At 45.1% G+C, this 23,420-nt stretch overlaps 1 protein-coding gene across 3 annotated transcripts in view; it reads left to right on the forward strand.

The window, feature by feature from the left end:
* LOC106509328 overlaps nucleotides 1-22,978 on the forward strand; it is a 29,282-nt gene extending 6,304 nt beyond the window's left edge. The window contains exons 3-4 of one of the 3 annotated variants that reach the window (XM_021081982.1): nucleotides 1,377-1,475; nucleotides 22,497-22,978. In XM_021081982.1, the coding sequence (XP_020937641.1) occupies nucleotides 1,377-1,475; nucleotides 22,497-22,626 (229 nt within the window). In that variant the 3' untranslated portion in view covers nucleotides 22,627-22,978. The remainder of the gene's footprint in view (nucleotides 1-1,376; nucleotides 1,476-22,496) is intronic. The other 2 variants (XM_021081983.1, XM_021081985.1) reach the window with 2 other exon arrangements.
* The last annotated feature ends 442 nt before the right edge of the window (nucleotides 22,979-23,420 follow it).

The raw sequence follows: 23,420 nt of genomic DNA on the forward strand, positions 1-23,420 counted from the left end.
TTGCCCTACTTGTGCATCTAGTGTATGTGTTTGGGTCATTTTAGTTGTCAACAGGATGGATGATCTAGCAGGGACCTGGGATAGTGGAACTGGGCCTCTTCTGGTCTGCCCTTGTGGGAGCCTGGGCTGACTTCTGAGTCCTGACCACGGCCAGAGAGATTGGTAATGTTTTTGTTTTGCATGTTGAAATGCTTAATGACAAGCATTTTGTGCAGTTTGCTGATGCAGGTGAAATGTGGACACTTATGTTGATTTATTCTCCAAGAAACGGACATCCCACTCCCACCAAGGGCAAATCCCTGTCCAGAGGTGAAAGACCCCACCTGTGTGACATGTGACCCACAGAAGAGCAGCCCCAAACTACTTTAAAACTGAGTTGTCTGCATGGTAGATTTAGACGTCTCCGTGCCCTGTCTACACTGTGCGTTTTTAGACATGACCAAGTTCGGCCTACACTAGGATGTGGGGACCTGGGTAGAGACCCAGCTTCAGTCCTGAGAGCTTTGAGGGGGACATGGGGTCCCGGGTAGAGACCCAGACTGGCCGCAGTCCTGAGAAGTTCTGTGCCTCTGTCCAAATGTCTGTGCTTAGATGTCAGATCTGGAGCTGAGGTGGACTTGTCTGGTCACGGCCTCTGCTCTAAGGCTGGTTCTCTGCCCTGCCTGGGGGTCATGGCTATGGAGGTGGGGGGAGCCTAGTCCTTATCCCTGTAGGTTCACCTTCCCTGGGGCTGGTGGAGGCGCCTCAGGTGAGCTCCCTCATAATTAAGCCAATTCACCAGGGAGCTCCTGCTGTGGTGCAGTGGGTTCATGATCTGACTGCAGGCAGTTCCCATTGTGGCTCAGTGGAAATGAACCTGATTAGTATCCATGAGGATGCAGGTTCAATCCCTGGCCCCACTCAGGGGGTTAAGGATCCAGCACTGGCCTGAGCTGTGGTGTAAGTTACTGATGTGGCTTGGATTTGGCATTGCTGCGGCTGTGGCATAGGCTGGCAGCCATAGCACCAATCGATCCCTAGCCTAGGAACTTCCATATGCTGCATGTGTGGCCCTCAAAAAAAAAAAGAGTACGCAGCATCTCTGGTCTCTGTGGTGGTACAGGTTCAATCCCCAGCCTGGCACAGTGGATTAAAGGATCTGGCATTGCTGCAGCTACAGCATAGGTCTAAGCTGCAGCTCGTATCAATCCCTGGCCCAGAATTTCCATATACTGTGGGTGCAGCCATTAAAAACATAAACAGGATTCACAGGGTGAGGAGGGAGGCGGGTTTGCCTGGTGAGTTGATTGCTGGGCACGTGGGTCTGGGTGTAAGGCCAACTAGCAGCAGGGGAAGTTGCCTCTGGGGTCTCCTTCTAGTTGCCTATCCTTGCTCAGCAGCATCCAGTCCTGCACCTCCTGTGTCAGCCCTGCCTTCCAGGGAGTTGTCTCAGCACTTCAGCAAGACAAGAAATGGCTGAGCCTGCTAGAACCAAGGTATTGTGTTCAACTTTAGCATAAATGGCTAAAAGCAATTGAAATAGCCCAGAACCAAGGGGAAAAGAGGTGGAGACTGACTTCTCTGGGACAAACTGAAAAGAGGGGAGGAGACAGACCCTACACTCCTTCTGCAGTCTTAGCAGGTCCCAGGACCTGACTCATTCCCATGTCGGGGGCCCACTCAGCACAGCCCTAGTGTCCTGGCCAAGGGGACCTGTGACCCCAGGTGCAGGATCTGGAGAGGTGAGGTCACCCTGGTGCTGGGTCTGGGGATTGTGTGGGTCTCACCCCATCCATGGGTCAGGCTCTGGTTCAGGGGAGACCTCATGTCTTTGCTCTGCCTCCAGTGTTTATTGTCCTCCCTGAAGTTTCAAATATCTGAATTGAGGGTGTTGCTCTGAGGAACCTGTGGTCCCCTTTCTTCTCTTTCTCTTGTCATATCAAATGAGGACAAGCACCTTTGAGTGGTTGTGGCTCAAATTTCAGCTGAGTGACAACCATTGGTGTTATCCTGCTAATATCATAGTCTATCACATGTCTAAGCCATTCGTGTCACTGCTGCCTGGGTTCCCTCGGACAGAGCTCCAGGAGCACAGACTAGCCCCCCTAAGAATGTTCCCCATGTGCCGCATGAAAGTACCATGAGGGCCTCCTTGGTGGGGGACGGTGCTTGGGCCTCCCATATTTGTGATGAAGAAGATTCAAATTGGAATCTGAGTAAGACATCAGGGGTTTCTTTGCTTTGTTTTAGCTTTTAAGGGCCACACCAGCAGCATATGGAGGTTCCCATGCTAGGGGTGGAATCAGAGCTGCCACAGCCAGCCTACATGACAGCCCTAGCAATGCCTGTTCATGAACCCACTGAGCGAGGCCTGGTATTGAACCTGCACTCTCATGGACGCTAGTCACGTTCATAGCCACTGAGCCATGACGGGAACTCCCCAGACATCATTTCTAAATCTAAGTGAACTGTAGCACACATCACACCGTCATCACCATTTTAAGTTCACATTTTTGTTGTTGTTGTTGTTGTTGTTATTGTTGCTGTTTCTTGGGCCGCTCCCGCGGCATATGGAGGTTCCCAGGCTAGGGGCTGAATCGGAGCTGTAGCCACCGGCCTACGCCAGAGCCACAGCAATGCAGGATCCGAGCCGCGTCTGCGACCTACACCACAGCTCACGGCAACGCCGGATCGTTAACCCACTGAGCAAGGCCAGGGACCGAACCCGCAACCTCATGGTTCCTAGTTGGATTCGTTAACCACTGCGCCACGATGGGAACTCCTAAGTTCACATTTTTAAGGCATCGGGTGCACTCCCCTTTTTGTGGAGCCCTCACACTATCCATAGAAGAATTCAGCTTTTAAACCCGAGGTTCCACAACCATGAAAGTCTCACTCCCCACCCCCTCTGGCAGCCCCAACACCACGGGCCACTTCTCTCCACGAGTTGTCACCTTCAGGGCTCCCATTAGATCAGAATCCTCTGCTGTTTGCTGACAGGTCAACTGCTTGCCAGGTGGTCTCTGTCCTGAGGCAGGAAGGACCCTGCAGGGGGGGATGCGCAGAGGATGGGGTGTGATACCAAGAGCATGGAGTTCACACAGGACACAGTGTCAGCGTCATGACACTTTCTCAGGCCACCTTGTCACCCACATGGAACGTTCCCATTACCCAACTCAGAAGGGGATTGAGGGTGGCCTGGGGCCCCGGAGGCCCCGTTCCTTTCCTGGACTTCAGAAGACATGTTCACCATGGGCTCTGGATTCACCCACCTCTCCGCTGTCACCCTCTGTCCCATCTTGAACATGAAAATGACTTCTACTGAGTACTGGCCACAGCACTGGCCTGGTCGATATCAGGGTTCTTTAATTTAGGCATCCTGTTATGGCAGCTCTTTTCAGGCCTGAGGAGGGAACAGTTCATGCATGTAAAGCATTTTCAGAGGAAATTAATATTTGATGACTGTCTATACTACTCAATTGCTGACTTCTGTTAGTCATAATACTTGTGGTTTTAGATCTGATGTGGGGGTTACAAAGGAGTCAAAATTTATATCCTTATAATCTGTGTATTCATAGATTCAGTATCACTGATGACCTGTAGCTTTTATGTTTAGGGGAGGGTTACTGATTTCATGTATCATGTACAGGACTTACAATGACAATGGGGCAATTAAGATTAGAATGGTGGGAGTTCTTTCTGCGGTGCAACAGGATTGGTGGCATTTCTGCAGTGCAGGTTAGATCCTCTGCCCAGCATAGTGGTTAAAGGATCTGGTGTTTTCACAGCTGTTGTATAGGTTGCAATTGTGGCCTACAGATTTTATTCCTGGCCCTGGAACTGCATTTACCATGGGGAGGCTGAAAAAGAAAAAAATTTGAGAATGTTGGCTGGTAAATTGTTCATATTATCTACTTGTGCATCTAATGTACATGTATGAATCTTTTTAGTTGTCAATATTAGTGAAATAATATAGAAAACTAGAGAGGTTATCCAAAAATATTTATTTTTTGGCCCCACCAGTGGCATGTGGAAGTTCCTGGATCAGGGATAGAACCCACAACACAGAAGCAACCCAAGCCACTGCAGCAGCAACACCAGATCATTAGCCCACTCTGTCACAAGGGAACTCCCCAAAGTGTCTACCAATGTGTGGTCATGAAAAATTTTTTCACATTAGATGATGTTGCCTCTTGAGAGCCTGTGTGGAATGGATATGCAGGATTTTTGCCTATGATTTAGTTTTGACAAAGTTATGTACTTTTTACATGAAATCACACTCGTGGAGAAAGACGCAACAGTCATGGTGTTGGCTGACACCGTTGACAAGGATTCCGTTCCTTACTTCTTTCCTTTTATTTATTTATTTATTTAGGCCACCCTCACAGCATGTGGAAGTTCCTGGGCAGGGTTGAATCTGCACCACAAGCCACAGCAGTGACAATGCCAGATTCTCAACCTCCTGAGCCACAGCGGAACTCCCTCTTCGCTCTTTATTGTAAATGTACATAGGTGGGCTCTTCAAACCTCTGACGTGGAGAATGTAACCACTCTAGATTAGCAGTAGGAGTTTCCACTGAAGAAACTTCTCCCTGGGATGCAAATACCTCTCAAAGTATGGAGATAAGTACCATTACTGCTGTTACTGAGTGAATGAGCCTAGAGAGGAAGCATTTCATGTTGTGTGTGTGTTAGGGGAGTTGGAGTCATGTCATGACATCCCTGAAAGGCCAAGAAAGTGCTGTGGGAAGAAGGTCCTATTTACTCCTACAAATGACATTGTGAAGTGAAATTCGCCTCATGTTTAGCTAAGCATATGCCTGAGAACGGTGAAAATCAGCATATGGGGCCTCCTATAATAGCGAAGATGGCCCTGCTGACATTGCTTAATGGAAGTGTGCTACTACGTCATACGTAGAACAATGGCCCTGAACGCACTGGCTAAGATAATTCCTGTCAAACCACCTGTTATAAAAAGAAAAAGCCTAAAGCTCACAAGGTAGTGGGAGATCATGTTCTACTCCCTCTCTGAAGAGCTACTAATCAGCTGAATATCTTTACTCCTGTGAGAATAGCAATAGTTATGGCAGCTGATGTAAAGTAAGCTCATGGGCTGACATCTCTCTCTATGGCAAATGTATGATGGCCCCACAAGACAGACCCTAAAAAACCGATGGACATGATTCAAGCCATTCCCATATATCTGAAAGGTGGCTTTTGTCCTAAATACTATGTAATGATACGTGAGACTATTCCAAGCCCTGGTAGGCTATGAATATAGACTTAAGGGTGACCAGAGAATCAAAATAGATGTTGGGATAGGATTGGGTCTCCTCCTGCAGGGTCAAAGAAAGTAGTGTTTCTATTTTGATCTAACAGTACGGTAATTCTGGCTGCTAGGACTGAGAGTGATAATTACAGTAATACAGCTATAATTGGGGCAGATCAAAAAAATAATGGTGTTTAGTATTGGAATAATGGCTGGTGGTTTCATATTAAAGATTGTAGTCATAAAAGTAATAGCATCAAGATTTGAGGAAACATCTGCTAAAAGCAAGGAGAAAATGGTTGGGTCTACAGAGGCTTCTGCATGTCCCATACTTCTGGCTTCAGGTGGATGTATGTTTCAACCAGTACAGAACCAGCTCTGCTACTGATGATATGAGTAGGAGTAAGAATGAGGGAGAAGTAGTCAAAAGCTAGTATTATTTATTTGGGGAAATGCTACATCAGACGCCCCAGGTATTTGTGGGAGAAGACAATTTCCAAAACCTCCAATCATAATGGGTAAAACTACAAAGAAAAGTATTAAAAATGCAGGGGCTGCCATGACTACATTATAGATTCAGTCATCTCCAAGTAGGCTCCAGATTAGCATAGCTGAGCATGAATTAATAGACTTAAGGTGTTGCCTGCTGTTCCAGCTCAGGCACCAAATAGTAAAATGACAATACACTTGTGATTTGTTGAAAAGAGCGGTTGATGAACACACGCAAAATGGCTGAGCAAGCATTAGAATAGAAACCAAATGAAAGACTGTGAGCCCTCTTTTTGCTGAATCCTATGATGAATCAACAAACCTAATTGCAAATTCAAAGAAGCCTCAATTCTTCAGGTACTTTTCCAGATTTTTCTTTATTCTCAAAGATGAGAGTGTATTTACCTGTTAAGTAAAATTTCCTGTGGTGGAAGCCCATCTTCAAGTGTTTCATAATCCTTATTTTCAGGAATTAAGTAAATTGTACTTGCTTAGAATTTTGAAAGCTCTTGGTCTAAACTAACCTAAATTCCTAGCCCATTACTTGTAGAATGGGTGTTAAGGCTGTGATGGTGTGGATATTACAGTTAGTGATGATAGAAAGGTTATTTGCTTTGTGTGAGTGAATTGTTGTTTTAGCTTTATGTTTACTGATGGGAATATAGTTAGTGATTTGGAGAATGATATACACAAGTAGAAATACATGCTGAGTCATTCTCTGATGGCTATCAGTGTAGGTAGAATGATGTTATTTTTGTTCTCTCTCTCTTTTTTTTTTTTATCTTTTTGCCTTTTCTAGGGCTGCTCCCACAGTGTATGGAGGTTCCCAGGCTAGGGGTCAAATTGGAGCTGTTGCTGCCGGCCTACACCAGAGCCACAGCAACGCAGGATCTGAGCCACATCTGCAACCTACACCACAGCTCACAGAAATACCAGATCCTTAACCCACTGAGCAAGGCCAGAGATCAAACCCGCAACCTCATGGTTCCTAGTCAGATTCATTAACCACTGAGCCACGACAGGAATTCCTTATTTTTGTTATCTCTGGCATAAGTATTCACTTGGGTAAAAACCCTCATGGTGGGATCCTTCCTGATGATGCTCTAATTATGAAGATGAGGATTGTGATGGGAGGTGTGTTGTTACACGTGTGTGATAATGACACTGTTGTGGCGCATAAGCTGTGCGTCAACGGTAAGAAGACTGTTACTATAGAAACCATTGCATTAGGATGGTTGTGGTTGGATTATGCGTCATAATAGCTGTTACTCATTATATGTGGGCAGTTGATGAGGAGCCCATAATTCTTGTGGTTGAATTTGGTTGAGTTCCCTGCAGCCTCCAGTTATGATTTATAATACAGCTGTAACCAACAGTGGGATGATGGGTGGTGAGATGTGGATCCAAGTCTGTCGCATTAACAGCATCAGGCCTACTGCTCATCAACTGCTTTGTGTTACTTCAAGGATTCAGAAATGAGGAAGATCCTAATTTTATGACAAAAGCTATTTTGATGGTGGATGCTGTTGGACTAAATGTTTTTATAATTTATTGTGTTCACTGGCCAGGGTATATGAGATTAACAGTAACAGCCGTCGTAAGTAGTATTGATGTGGTGGATTGTTTCAGAAAATATCTGTTGGATGCTTCTACAGCTTAGGGTTTAATTTTTTTTATTAGAAGGAGGATAATGTTAACTATTATGAGCCTGTTACTACAATTATGCTCCCCGAGATAATGGTCAGTAAAATGATAGCAAAAACAGTATGGTTTATTAGTACATGAAGATGTAACACAACATGTCTAAACATCTTGGGTGTCTGGGCCCAATAGCTCACTTAGTGGACCTGCTGTAGCATGTGGTGTAACGTGGTGACAAGGAGCATGTAAAACTCTTAACAGCAGGCTCAATTCCTACAGTTCTAGGAAACGTCTATTATTCACTCTAAATAACTCTTTTGTCAGACATATGTCTTATGTTTGTGGTGGAATGTCTGATGTGAAGATATGTAGTGAAACTGCACATACTTTGGTAAACTTCTCATAATGTTAACAGTAAAAAAATGTATAATGTATAAGTTGATCATATCAATATTATGGGTAGGATGCTCAAATTCATAGAAAGGAGATAGTTAGGAGTGTTTTAATGATGACATTGGCTGTATACAATTCTGGCTTATAGGGTTGTGAAATTCTCCTAAAAATAGGATTGTTGTGAAAATGTTGATGAGAATGATATTGACATAGTCTACAGGAAGAACAATGTGAATGTGCCTGCTGCATTTTCTACATTGAAACTAAATAGAGGTTTTAATTCTACCTCTGTTAAATCAAATGGGGCGCCACTGGATTTCTCCTTTAATAATCAAATTCTGGGCAAGTATCAGGATGGGAAACTTAGTCATGGGTGTTTTTGTGTAATAATTACTGGTGAATGTGTAAATGGTCCGTTTAGCAGTAGGACTGATAAGAGAATAATAGTTTGTGTTTCTTCATATGAGATTTCTACTGCCCACAGAGTTCCAGGTGTGTGTGTGTTTTGAATCTGAAACTCATCCAGCTCAGAGGATTGAATAAGTTGTGAGGCTTCATACAACTAACATAAACAGTACACCTAGCTTTATATTAATTAGCGGATAGGGCATGGGAAGATGAACTCATTATGTGACAGCCAGGGTTAGGGCGAGCACTGGTGCAATAAATATACATTGATGATGGTAGGATAGCCATTGGGGTTCTTTAATAAATAATTGGACTGCATCAGGAATGTGTTACAATAATCCATAGGAGCTGATATTGTTTGGCTCTCTCCAGGTTTTTAGATAGCCTAGATTTTTTAATGCAGTTAATGTAAGGAATGCTATAGCAAGTAAAATTGGGTAATTAGTAAAAGAATGCCTATTATAAGCATATTCTTAGGAAGAGGACTTGAACCACTGTGGATAGAATTTTAAGTTTTATGCAGTTGCCAGGCTCTGCAAACCCTAACACACCCTGTTCTGCATTGGAGTATGTATAAATCAATTGAATGTAGATTATATCATCATTTAGTTTGAAGACATTTTAAAAATTAGGTCTTTCTTCTCTCATCCTTTCACAGTGGGAGAAATCTATAATAGATACAGTGACCAGGACCACTCCAGTCTAACACGTAGGACTCCAGTCTTTGAACAAACAGACCATTATACCCAGTTATACCACTGGGATGTCCTGATCCAGCATCAATGTCGTTACTCTATTGTCGAATTCTAGAATAAGATTGCACTGTTACCCCTAAACGTTATTCTCCAAGGTCACCCCAACCAAAATTGTGAGTCTAGTAAAAACTACGTTATTCCTTAAAGTTCAGTTATTGGAGTTTTTATTGATTAATTAATTAAAGTTTCATGGGGACTTCTTGTCATACTATTCCTGCCTCTTCCTGAGCAGGTAAATTTCACTGATTAAAGAGATAGTAAAACTCTAGTCTGACCAGTCACACAATCCCTATGTAGAGAGAAAATGACTGTGTTACCTTTCCACACTCAGGATATGGTGATCATTAAATAAATATCACTGGGCAGGCAGTGCCTCTAATACCAGAACTGCTAGAGGCAATGTTCTTTATAAAAAGGCATGGTTTGTGGTTGCCAGGTTCCTTTACTTTTGAAAACCTTTTTTAAATGCATACTTGCATTGGGTTAACAATATTTGAATACATTATTAGTTTAGGTTTATTGTTAGTTTAGGTTTATTTTATTGTTAACTATCAGTGGGTTTTCTGTTCTGATGTAAGCTTATGCAGGGAGAGATATTTCTTGTTACTCATATTAACAGCATTTCTTCTATTAATTAGTCAATAGTATTGTTTTATCTAGTTGCTGTTGGTGTTAAGATGAATGCGTGGTCGACCTTGAATATTTTCCTAATTGGTGGCTACTTTTAGCCAACTATGGTGTATGCTTAATCTCCAGATACGGTGGTATCTTGTGTCTAAAAGTCTGTATCTAAAATGTTATTCTAATGTTTTAGAATAACATTTAAATTTACATTAAGGAGTTCCCATCATGGCGCAGTGGTTAACAAATCCGACTAGGGACCATGAGGTTGCGGGTTCGGTCCCTGTCCTTGCTCAGTGGGTTAAGGATCCGGCGTTGCCGTGAGCTGTGGTGTAGGTTGCAGACGCGGCTTGGATCCTGCATTGCTGTGGCTCTGACGTAGGCCAGTGGCTACAGCTCCGATTCGACCCCTAGCCTGGGAACCTCCATATGCTGAGGGAGCGGCCCAAAGAAATAGCAAAAAGACAAAATAATAAAATAAATAAATAAATAAATTTACATTAAAACTTATGTTCTTAAGTCATATTTAAAGTTGAACCAAAACTTTTTCTGGAAAGCCAGGGGTCAACAGGCTTGTCAGTCTTGTCACCTCTAGTCAAAAATCTTCTTACTATCTTTTCCTTTTTTTTTTTTTTTTTGTCTTTTTTCCATTTCTTGGGCTGCTCTCATGGCATATGGAGGTTCCCAGGCTGGGGGTCTAATCGGAGATGTAGCTGCTGGCCTACACCACAGCCACACCAGATCCAAGCCTCATCTGCTACCTACACCACAGCTCATGGCAATGTCAGATCCTTAACCCACTGAGCAAGGCCAGGGATTGAACCCACAACCTCATGGTTCCTAGTTGGATTTGTTAACCACTGAGCCATGACAGGAACTCCTATCTTGCCTTTTAAATGAGTTTGTTCTCGTATATTTTTCCAAAGTAGCTCATCTGGTTTCAGGGATTTTAACCTACATTCTCTTTGTTTTCTAGTTAAATCATTATGCAAAAGATAAAAGGGATACGTTTTTGGTATTTTTAATGCTTCTTTTATCATCCCTTTATGGTACTTTATAGTACTAGATTTTAGCTTCTATACAATAGATGTTGAATGAATGTTTGGTTTGATTTAATTTAATTACAATAGGTGAACTTCAGAAGTTGTGGCTAGTTTTAGTTCAAGGAATTCATGCAGTATGAACTCTCCTGAGTATAAACTAGATGCTTTTCTTGAAACTACATTTTGATTGATCCAAGCACACTTTGCAATATGTTCACCTCATCACAAATTCTCTCCCTCCCACCCCTCATTTTTCCTTTCAATTTTTGACATGGCCCCTGTGGCATTTGGAAGTTCCCAGGCTAGGAGTCGAATCAGACCTGCAGCTGCTGCTCTACACCACAGCCATAGCAATGCCTGATCCGAGCCATATCTATGACCTATAATGCAGCTCATGGCAGTGCTGGATCCTTAATGCACTGAGCAAAGCCAGAGATTGAACCCACATATTCTTGGATACTAATTGGGTTCTTAGCCCACTGAGCTACAGCAAGAACTCTTTATTTCCTCTTTTATGTTTGGTACTTGTTAATAGGTTATGAAAAGTGTTCTGTGTTTGAGGAGGTTGGTGGGCAGTGTGTCTGTCCTTCATGATTTGATTCAACTAAGCACTTTATTCTTAATTTTCTACTAAATCTTCCTTTAGTTTATTTCATAAAAACTTTTGTATAAATTACTTAATGCTTTTGAGGTAGAAAACATACCCCCTTCTTCCCTCCTATAGGTTACACCTTGATCTAAGATTTTTATGTCTGATAATTATGCTCGTTGTTCTTTTTTTTTTTTTTTTTTTTTTTTTTTTTTGGTCTTTTTGCCATTTCTTGGGCCACTCTCATGGCATATGGAGGTTCCCAGGATAGAGGTCAAATCGGAGCTGTAGCTGTTGGCCTACACCAGAGCCACAGCAATGCAGGATCTGAGCCGCATCTGCAACCTACACCACAGCTCATGGCAATGCCAGATCCTTAACCAACTGAGCAAGGCCAGGAATTGAACCTGCAACCTCATGATTCCTAGTCAGATTTGTTAACCACTGAGCCATGACGGGAACTCCTGCTCTTAGTTCTTTACCAGTGTTTTCTGAGGATGTCTAATTTTATTAGAAATTAATAGACTGGGACAACACCCATATGTTTATGGAGTTAGTAAGTTCATCTAGTCATTTATGGTGCCTCACGTTAAATATAAAACTACTTCATCAGGTTGAATAGAACTTTACACATATAAGATTTATGCATTTATGTGACATTAGTATTCAGTGTAGTAGTCTGTTATGTTAAAATTAGCATTGAAATATTTAATATATTTTCTTTTGGAGATTACTAAAATGTACTTTATTTATTTTGTTTGAGGTGCATGACAGCTAGAGAGGGACATCATTTTGTTTAAGCCTTATATATCTAATTGATCTGTATTATTAGGAGGCTTTGTTGTAGTTATACTGACTTTCTGTCACTGAAGTAGTGGCAATATCTTTGTTAGATTGGTTAGTTGACTCTTATGTAGTCGCATGCTTTGCTTGTTGGGGGGTTTGGCCAGGCAATAATGGCATATGAAGTATGAGATTGAGTGGGAGGTAGGAGGGTTTGATTAGGGAAGCTGTTTACCTGATAAGCCTGTGTGTGTGTGTGTGTGTGTGTATGTGTGTAATTACTCTATGTCCTGTGACCATTGACTCAATAACACATTGTGGTTGATCATGTTGGTAAATACTATACAATTTAATCCCAGTTCCAAGTCGCCTGACTGTGATAAGGCATCTGATGGCCACAGCTGAGTCACAGTCACCTCCATAATTAAAAATACCAAATGCATAAAGCCAGTTACATGTGAACACAAGCTGATATGATATTCCACTGGAATATCTTATTTAAGAATAAAAAGTGGTGGAGTTCCCGTCGTGGCGCAGTGGTTAACAAATCCGACTAGGAACCATGAGGTTGCGGGTTCGGTCCATGCCCTTGCTCAGTGGGTTAATGATCCGGTGTTGCCGTGAGCTGTGGTGTAGGTCAGACGCGGCTCGGATCCCGCGTTGCTGTGGCTCTGGCATAGGCCGGTGGCTACAGCTCTGATTCAACCCCTAGCCTGGGAACCTCCATATGCTGAGGGGGTGGCCCAAGAAATAGCAACAACAACAACAACAACAAAAAAGACAAAAGACAAAAAAATAAAAAAAATTTTAAAAAAATTAAAAAAATAAAAGAATAAAAAGTGGAAAGTTAAGGGAAAAATGGCCCCAAAATAAGTACCAAATGCAAGACATAATTCCTTTGGAGTTTCCTGGTGGCCTAGTGGTTAAAGACTGGTATTGCCACTGCTGTGGCTTGGGGATGACCCCTGGCCCTGGAACTTCAGCATGCCACAAGTGTGGACAGATGGATGGATGGATGGATAGATAACTCATTTATAGAAATTCCCATGATTCTTGGGCCCTGAACTAGGAGAGAGGCACATCTGTGGGCAGTTGATGATTTATCAAGGCTTTCTATGTTCTGGTTGTTGGTTATGAAAAGCGTGTTGACTGGAAAATGTTTGGACATAATGTGATATGTAGAATTAATAAATATAGTCCTATATACTATCAATCATTTCAGTTACCCCATGAATATTCTGTAGTGACTGGAATCTAATAAGAATTGAACTATCTTTTGTTTTGTGGCACCTGCAGCATGTAGAACTTCCCAGGTCTGGGATTAAACCCAAGCCACAGCAGTAACCTGGCCACAGCAGTCTTAATGCCAAGTTCTTAACCACTAGGCCATGAGGGAATTCCTGGATTGAACTGTTTAATGTGTCCTGTAATAACAGTAGGCTGAAGTACATGCTTATACACATAAGGGAGATAAATGATACATAATTACATGATCATGTATTATGTGTAATAAAACATATGTATTGTGCTTACCTGTGTGGAAGGACATGTAATACACAATGTACATAGTAATGTCAGTTTTATGATAAGATTTTTAGTATTTACACAGCACATAAAAATAGTGTAAATGTTCCATATGCAAATGGTTCAGGGAAGAGTTTAAGTTGAATTCCAAATTTGGGAGCTGAAGGTGGAGCTAGAGCTTCTTCCTTGAGTCAGGAAGATGCGTTGTTCTACTTTTCTGATTTACAAACAAGGGTCATAAATATATTGCAAAGTCTCTTTTTTTAAGGTGGTCATTTTCAATCATGCTTGTCATTAGTATAAGGACAAGAATGAAAATAATTATAGAGTAGGGGAGTTCCCATTGTGGCTCAGAGGTAACAAACCCAAACCATACCCATGAAGAAGCAGGTTTGATCCCTGCCCTTTCCCAGTGGTTCAAGGATCCAGAGTTGCCATGAGCTGTGGTGTAGGTCATGGCTCAGATCCCACATTGCCATGGCTGTGGTGCAGGCCAGGAACTATAACCCCAATTCAATCCCTAGCCTGGGAATTTCCACATGCCTCACCAGTGGCCCTAAAAAAAAAAAAAGCATAGAATAGATGCTAGTTTGGGTTTACGTAGCCAAAAAATGAAAACAAAGCTGAGGTGGATGCCCGGGTTTTATTCAGTGGGCAAAGAATGGATAAGTAGGACCTTAGTTACAGATGAAGTTCCCAGCCAAGTTGTGAGAGGTCTTTGATTTTAAGGAGTAAAGATAAAGGGAGGAGGAGTGAGGCTAATGACAGGGAGGCCTGACCATTGCCCTTCAGGGAAGGGTCAGGGCTTTCCTGGAAATGGGTGCCACCCCCCTTTTATCCTTTTTTGGTCAGCATCTTCCAGTCACGACCACCAGTAGGTGTGTCATCTAGTAGCTAATGTGGCAAAATCTGTTGAATGAGACTCGGAGTCTGGGGAGGCCAGAGTCGTCATCATCCTGATTCCACCTGGTTCCGTCTGGTTTGTCTCTTCCTATAGCTTCCTCTTCTTGTCTCCAGACCTTTCACTTCTCAACACACGATAACTCCAGTTCAAGGAGGGTTTCGCAGGCTTTGGCAAGGATCTGCTGTCGGCTCTGGCAACAACACCCCCTTTCCTCGTCACTACTCCCCATTCTTGAGGAGGAAGGTCTGTCTTCTGGGGCTGCTTCCTGCTGAACATGGGCATAGGTTTCCCCTGGATTAGAAGTGCAGAACTGTCCCTGCCCCGTCTAACATAAGCCTGAGCTTCACAAGGCTGCACTCTCAGTTCTTGTACCCTTGTGTTAGTATCATCTGAAGTTTGAGGAATTCAAGTTCTTTACTAATGAAGTTGACAAGGCAGTTATGGAAGCAAGGCCTAAAGATGAACAGGAGGATAATTGCAGTCAGTGTGCCAAGAAATGGAAGAAACCAGTTTAAACTAGAAAGGCTCTCTTTGACCTTATTCCAGATGGAGCTTGGATTGGGACCTTTGGGGGGATACCTTTGTGCCCTTTGAGCTTGCTTATACATCTCTTTTATGGTTACCTCAATCTGACCAGAGTTATTCCCATGCATGTGGTGGGTTTTATTAATAACTATGCAGAATTTCCCTTGCTCAGCCAGGAAGTAGTCAAGGGCTAGCCTATTGTCAAGTACAATATTTTCTACTGAGTCCAGATAAGCATGAAATAAAGCATCCCTCGTGCTTTTAGGCAAGTCCTCAGGGGCTCATGTAAGGATTTGTACAGTGATTTCATGGTATGCAGAACCTCCCCAGGGGGGCACCAAATCCCCCTTGCTCTAGTCCAAGAGCAATCCCTACTCCTGCTGGAGGGAATCTTTTTGCCCCTTTATCTCAGTGCTGGATGATATTATGGTTATACCTAGGTTCCTAGAACTTACCAGCCTAGTGTGCATTGTGCACAAATGGGGCATCATTTAAGCAAGGATCCAGAATTGCTGCAAGATGCAGCACAGGTTGCAGATGCAGCTGGGATCTGGCATTGCTGTGGCTGTGGTATAGGACAACAGCTGCAGCTCCTATTTGACTCCTACCCTGGGGACTTCCATATGTCTCAGATGCAGCCCTAAAAAGAAAAACAAAAAACAAAAAAAGAAACTTCTGGACATATATCTGGAGAAAACCATAATTGGAAAAGTTATATGCACCCCAATATTCATTGTGGAACTACTGACACTATCCAAGACATAGAAGCCACGTAAATGTCCTTTGACAGAGGAATGGCTAAAGATGTGGTATATATCATGGAATGTTACTTGGCTGTAAAAAGAATGAAATAATGCCATTTGCAGCAACATGGGTGGACCTAGAGTTTAACATACCAAGTAAATCAGACAAATATCTTATGAGATCACTTCTATGTGGAATCTAGTAAAATTATACAAAACTTCCTTATAAAATGGAAACAAACACAGTTCTTAAAACTGAACTTATGGTTACCCAGGGGGAAACCATGGGGAGTGGGAATAAATTGGAACAATAATATTAGCATATACACACTACAATGTACAGAATAGATAATGGGCAAGAATCTGTTGCAGAGCACAGAGGAATATACTCAATATTCTGTAATAACCTATATGGGAAAAAAAATGAATACCTCTCTGTCTCTGTCTCTGTCTCTCTCTCTCACTCACACACACACACACACTCAAGTAAAATTAAATAAATAATAAAGGGAAACATTCAAATTATGTCAAGACACTCATCAAGGCTTGATCTCCCTTTTCCCCATAGCACTTGTACGAATGCGAATAGTCCCTAAAGGAAAAATCATGTTGAGTCCATATGAGACCATGTTTGGGAGGCACATTCCTGAAGGAACTGGCTCTGAGCCCACCCTGGGGGATATGGACCAATAGAAATATGCCTTTCAGAGAGGGGGAAATAATCACAGCTTTACACCACGCGACGATCCAGAACTACCTTCTCCTTGTGAGCCACAGTGGGAAATCCAGGAGTTCCTTTTGAGGGTTTGATTTGTTCTACTTTCCTGAGGATTGTGGTTTCCAAGTGGAGGGTAAACCCCATGTAATTCCTAGAGCTCTAGAGACTCCCTTAGTAATTTGGGGAACAAAGGCAGGCCCATTGTCCCTCTTGATGGACTTAGGGGGCCCAAACAGGGAATTCTTTCCTTGAGAAAGGTCTTAGAAACCTCCAAGGCAGTCTCAGTTCAGGTGAGAAATGACTCCATCCAGTCTGAGAAGGTGTCAGTCAAAACCCACAAACATCTAAAATTTCCTTGTGCCCAGAGCATTACTGTAAAATCAGTTTGCCAGTCTTGACCTGAACATGTGCCTCGATACCAGATATGGGTCACTCCAGTAACCTTGGGGAGGGTGAGTTTGGGGCCTGTCCTGGAGGCAGGGCAAGTTTCAACCAGCCTCGTAGTGGTGGACAGGGAGAAAGGACTGTGCTGGGAGATTTTGACAGAGCTCACTGTCTCATATAAGGCCTGTGGTGGTTTTTAGAGTGAGAGGAGGAGGGAAATCAACACAAGAGGAGTTGGCTTGAATATTGGGCAAGCACTGCTCCAGGATCAGACTTGCACACTGGGTCTGGAAAGCTGGACTGGTGGTCATGAATGAAGAGTGTAAAAAGCAGAGTTTCCTTGGTGGGCAGGCTGTGACGATCCTACAGACCTGTCTCTTGGTTCTCTGAAAAATTTCTTCTTTTTCTCCCATTTGAGCCTCTCCCTCCTCTGGATCACCCCTGAGGAAAAATATGACTCAAGAAAAGTCACATAAATTAGGAGGGGAGGATGATTAATTTTTAAAAGTTTACCTGATTCAGAGTGGCCGTGGCTGATTGACTAAGAGAAATGGTGAAGGATGGGAGGAGTGAGTGCCATAGCTGAATTGAAGGGGGAAAGTACACGCTCTGGACAGCTCTTGATTCTTCTTAGAAGAGGAACTAAATCAGCTATCCCAGCCAGGGCAGTCCTTGGGTTTGTTCAGGAGGCAGGAGGAAGTGCTCTGAGTTGTCATTGGAGGGAATGGCCGCCGGAGGGCGCTGAAGTGCCATCCAAGCACAGCAGCTGCTTGGTGTTGGCACTGCTAGGCTGAGATGTGGTTGCAGATGGGGATGCTGGGTACCCCAGGAGATGTCCTGCCAGGAGGGGTTGCTTACAGGTCGCAACTGACACTCCAGGCCAAATTGGCTTACCTGGTGAAAGGAAACTTATGCCACCTTCACACATCTGGGTCACTTTCAAGTGGCACAGCTAGCCCAAAGCCCACATTAAAGGACAGCTCTTAAAGGTTCAGACTGCCTTTTGATTCTCTAGAGGTAGAATTCTGAAACACATGCGGTTGGTTTGAGTATTGGGCATTTGGTTGTCCAGAATCAGGCTTCCATGATGTTTGGCATCTGGAGAGCAGGGCCAGTGGTCATCAGTGGAGAGTATAAAACAGGGGTCCTTTGGAGGGCAGGCTATGCCCATCCCAGAAAACTGTCTCGAGTGTTCTCTGAATTTTCCACATTTTTCTTTGATCTGAGCCTCTCCCTCCTTTTGTGCACCCCTGAGGGGAAATCTTACCTAAAGCCAGGTCACATAAGATAAAGGGTGGCTAAAAGGAGGATAGAGGAGAAATAATTTAAAGCCAATTATCTGACTCGTAGTGCATCCGGCTGATTGACTTCAAGGGCTGCTGATAGGGAGCAGGGAAGGATATGGGAGACCTTGAGAGAGAAACACCACCCTCTGTAAGGCCCTTGAGTTTTCTGAGAAAGGAAGGAGGACCAGATTAGGCTCGCAGATGGTCACGAGCAGCGCAGACAGAACCGTTTGCCATCGGGAGGCGGAGGATGGGATCTGAATTGTCAGCAGAGGTAATGGTCGCTAGAGGACAAGGAGCCCTGACATTGCCCACCTGCAGCTTGGCACTCCCAGACTTAGAGACAGGGTTGGAAATGGTGCTGGTGGAACCCTGAGGATGTGCCCAGCAAGGAAAGGTGTGTTACAGGTTGCTTCTGACTCTTGGGTCCAAAGTTCCTCTCCTGATAGTGGGTACACAGTTTTTCCTTTACAACTAAGGGTCATTTCCGTGCTGCTGGTGGAGCGCTAAGACTAAACGGTTTGGTAGGCCGCCTGGGGTCTCACTGCCTTTGGATTCTCCAGCATCATAACCCAGAATACAAAATATCTGGCTTGATTCCTGAGCATGCAGTTGTCCCAAATCAGCCTTCTGTCACATGTATGGCATCAGGAAACCAGTGCTTGAGGATCTGAATGGAGTGTGAAACAGCACTAGTGTTTTGTCTGGCCAGGCTGTACTCCTCACCGGGATCTATCTGCCAAATTTCTCCCCCGAGTGCCTCTTCATTTTTCCTCTTGAACCAATGCTTCCTCTCATTCATCTCCAGGGAAAGGGCATTCGCTAAGACACGATCACATGTTTTACGGTGAGCAGATGACTTTCCAGCTGGTGACCTGATGTGAAGTGGGATGGATCAGCTGAGGGACGTAGACCAGTGGTGTTGGAAAAGGAGGAAACAGTGCCATAGGAGACTTTGAGAGACAAAGATATTGCCCTCTGTCAGGTGGGATATAGTTTTCATTAGAGGGAGAGTAGGTTGGAAATCAGCTGTCAAGTGCACAACCCTAGTGCAGTCCGTCCCTGGTTTTGGTCAGGAGGCAAAAGGTCCTCAGAGTGGTTATTAGAGAGAATGATTGCTAGAGCACCAGCAAAGCCCAGAGGCTGCTTGGGATCAGCCTGTGCCAGCACAGAGCCAGAGTCGAAGATGGGGCTGGTGGATCCCCCAGGACATGCCTAGGGAGCAGGGGTAGGATACAGAGCACCACTGACTCCCCAGGATAATTACCTCACCTGAGAGAAAGGACACTGTTCTGCCTCCCCATCTGTGGGGCGCTCTCAGACAGCTCAGGTGGCCTCAAGTCCAGACACTTGGGCAGGCTGGCAAGAGTAGTGACTGCCTTTGGATTCTGCGGAGGCAGAAAACTGAACACAGATGTAGTTGTCTTAGCTACTGGACATGCAGTGCTCCAGGATCATGCCTGCACCATGTTCAGCATCTGGAAAGCTGGGTGGGTGGTCATGAATGGAGAGTGGAAAAGCAGAGGTTCCTTGGTGGGAAGGTTGTACATTTCCTGAAACTTGTCTCTTGAGGATTCTTTGAAAATTTCCTTCTATTTCTTCCATTCGAGCCTCTCCCCCCTTTCATTCACCCCTAAGGGAAAAAATCTTAGCTCAAGACAGGTCACATAAATTAAGAGGGGAGGCTGATCTAATGTAAATCCAGTTACTTGATTTGGAGTGGGTTCAGCTCATAGGCTAAGAGGAATGCTAAGGGATAGGGAGGAGTGAGTGCCATGGATGACTGTGAGAGGGAAATACCTGCCTCCTGGAAGGCACTTGGTTGTTCCTAGAAGGAAAGGAGGAATTACATCAGCTCTCTGAGGTGCACGAGCCCAGTGCAGTCCATGGGCTTGTTTAGGAGGCAGGAGTGGGAGGGCTCTGGGTTGTTACTAGAGGAAATGGCCACCAGAGGGCCCCGAAGCACCGGGCAAGCCCAGCACCTGCTTGATGTTGGCACTTCCAGGCTCAGAGATGGGGAGGGGTGGATTCCCTCAGGAGGTGTCTGGTGAGGAGGGGAAGGTTACAGGCCAGCCTTGACTCTCCAGTCAAAATTGGCTAACCCAGTAAAAGGTAAATGGTTCCACCTTCAACACATCTGGGTCACTTGCAGTCAGCTCAGGTAGACCAAAGTCCACACCCTTGGACCAGCAATCATGGGTCTGGCTGACTTTTGGATTCTCCCAAAGGAGAACTCTAAATCCACAAGTAGTTGGTCAGAATATTTGGCGTGGGAGTTCCCGTCGTGGTGCAGTGGTTAACGAATCTGACTAGGAACCATGAGGTTGTGGGTTCGGTCCCTGCCCTTGCTCAGTGGGTTCACGATCCGGCGTTGCCGTGAGCTGTGGTGTAGGTTGCAGATGCGGCTCGGATCCCGCGTTGCTGTGGCTCTGGCGTAGGCCGGTGGCTACAGCTCCGATTCAACTCCTAGCCTGGGAACCTCCGTATGCCGTGGGAGCAGCCCAAGAAATAGCAACAACAACAACAAAAGACAAAAAGACAAAAAAAAAAAAAAAAAAGAATATTTGGCGTGCAGTTTTCCAGAGCCAGGATTGCACGGTGTTTGCCTAGGAGAGCTGAAACCATTGTTCCTACAGGGAAAGGATGATTTACATTGGCTCTGAGGTGGACAAGCCCAGGGCAGCCCCATGGACTTGTTTCAGAGGGAGGAGGAAGGGCTTTGGGTTGTAATTCAAGAGATTGGCCACCAGAGGGCAACAGAGCCCAGCAGATGCTTGGTATTGGCCTATCCCAGCCCAGAGGTGGAGTTTGACGTGGGGGTGGTGGATCAGCAGTGGTCATGCCTTGTGAAGAGGGCTGGGTTACAGGTCTCCTTTGACTCTTGGGTCTAAATTAGCTCACCTGATAGGAAGGACCTTGTCCTGCTCTTCCCATCTGCGGGTCACTTTCTGACAGCTCAGGTAGCCTGAAGTCCAGATGATTGGACAGTCCGTGAAGCGTTCTGACTGCTTTGAATTCTGCAGAGGCTGCATCTGAGACAAAAGGGTGTGGGATGGAATACCGGGCTTGCAGCGCTCCCAGAACAGGCTTGCGCAGTGTGTGGCCTCTGGGCAGCTGGGTGGGTGGCTGTGAATGGAGGGTGCAAAAGCAGCATTTCTCTGGTCAGCAGGTTCATCCATCCCAGAGACTCATCTCTTGAAGGTTTTCTGTAAGATTCCTTCTTTTCCTTCCGTCTGAGCTTCTCCCCTCCTCTCATTCACCCCTGATGGTGAAAATCTCACCTCGACCCAAGTGGCAGAAATGAAGACGGGGAGGCTGATTCATTGAAATCTGGTCACGTGATTGGGAGTGGGTTCGGCTCAATGACTTAGAGGGGAAGGATTGGGAGGCGTGAGCACCATTGCTGACTATGAGAGGAAAATGGTAGTTTTAGAATGAGAGGAGGTATTACAGCAACTACCCAGTGCACAAGCCCAGTGCAGTCCATCCAGGGGTCTGTTCAGGAGGCAGGAGGCAGGCCTCTGAGCTGTCATTAGACGTAATGCCCGCCAGAGGGCGCCAAAGCGCTGGCCAAGCCCGGTAGCTGCTTGGTAGGAACACCTCCAGGCTCAGAGATGGGGTTTGAAGTGTGTATGGATGGATCCTCCAGGAGGGGTCCAGCAAAAATTGGTTACTGAACCACTGCGGCTGACTATCCAGTCCAAATTGACTCATCTGGTATAAATAAATGGAAAGAGTTCTGCCTTCCAGGTATCTGGCTCAACTGCAGTCTGCCCAGCTAGCCCAAAGCCCATATTATTGGGCGGGACTTCTGGGCTCAGCTGGCCATGAGGCTCTCCAGAATTAGAACTCAGAGCACCCAGGCAACTGGCTGGAGTACTGGACATGTAGTTTTCTAGAGTCCAGGTATTTTGCATATGGAGAGCTGGGTTGCTGTTCATAAATAAAGCTGATGTCTTTTAGAGGGCAGGCTGTCTTTATGCCACAGCCCTCTCTCTTGAGGGTGTTCTGCAAAGTTGCAAGCTTTTCCTCCATCTGAGCCTTGCTTTTCTTTTGAGCCCTACTGAGGGAACATCTTACCTGAAGCCAGGTGACACAAAATGGCTGGCAATGTGGGGTGGGGTGGGAAAGCAATACAAAGCCAGTTTCCTGACTCAAAATGTGCTCCCCTGATGGATTCAAGGGAGTGCTGATAGATAGGGCACAGGGAGGCGTATAGGAGACTTAGAGAAATTCCATGATCCATAAGGCCTTTGACTTTTCTGTAAGAAAGAGACTGGAGGAGGAGAAATTGAGCGCACAGGTTCTCAAGAGCTGTGCCAGTGGGACCAGGTGAGTCAGGAGGAAGAAATTTGGGATGAGACTGGCTGGGAGAGGAAATGGCCACTGGAGGACGAGGAACCCTGACACACACAGATGCTGTTTGGTTTTGGCACTTTCAGGGTCAGAGATGGGGTTGGAGGTGGCACTTGCAGCACCCTGAGGATGTGCCCAGCAAGGAAAGGTGAGTTACAGGTTGAGTCCCAAACATGTCCTCTGAGAGTGGGTGCATTGTTCTTCTTTCATGACTAGTGGTCATTTGCATAGGGGGTCACAGAGGCCTAAGACCAGATGACTTGACAGGCTACCTGGGAGGGGGAGAGTCTGAATGCCTTTGGGTTCTCCAGCAGTATGACCTTGAATCAACAGGTATTTGGTTTGAGCCTTGGGCATGTCCGTTTTCAAGAACCGGGATTTGGTCAGGTGTGGAATCTGCAAGCAGTGCCTGTGAACCTGAATGGAGTGTGTAGAAGTGATATCTTACATCCTAGGGTGTAACGTAAGACACAGATCTCAGGAAGGAACACATCCTCACCAGCCAAAAACATCACTTCTACACACTCCTTTTCTCCTTTTTTTTTACCTGAATCACTGCATCCTGTCAGATACCCCAGAGGAATGATCCACAGATAGAACTAGATCGAGTAGATTAAGGCAAGCAGACGAATGTCCAGGTGGTGAGTTGACCTCAGGTGTGATTGGCGAGTGGGTGTAGGGTAGTGATGTTGGGTAGGGAGGAGGAGGGAATGCCCTGGGAGACTTTGAGAGGGACCTTTGGCCTCTGTAAGGAACCAGTGGTAATTAGAGTGAGAGTAGGAGAATATTCAGCCATCAGGGGAACAAGGGGAGAGCAGTCCATTCATGGCTTTGGTCAGGAGGCAGGAGGAAGGGCTCTGAGCCGTCATTTGAGAGAATGGCCACCAGAGGGTGGCAGAGCACCAACAGAGCCCAGCAGCTGCTTGGCATTGGCAAATCCCAGCCCAGAGGTGAGGTTGGAGTTGGGGACGGTGGACCCCACAGGGACGTACTTGTGAGGAGGGCTAGCT

Source organism: Sus scrofa, unplaced genomic scaffold (genome assembly GCF_000003025.6).
Source record: "Sus scrofa isolate TJ Tabasco breed Duroc unplaced genomic scaffold, Sscrofa11.1 Contig324, whole genome shotgun sequence".
Taxonomy (NCBI): domain Eukaryota; kingdom Metazoa; phylum Chordata; class Mammalia; order Artiodactyla; family Suidae; genus Sus; species Sus scrofa.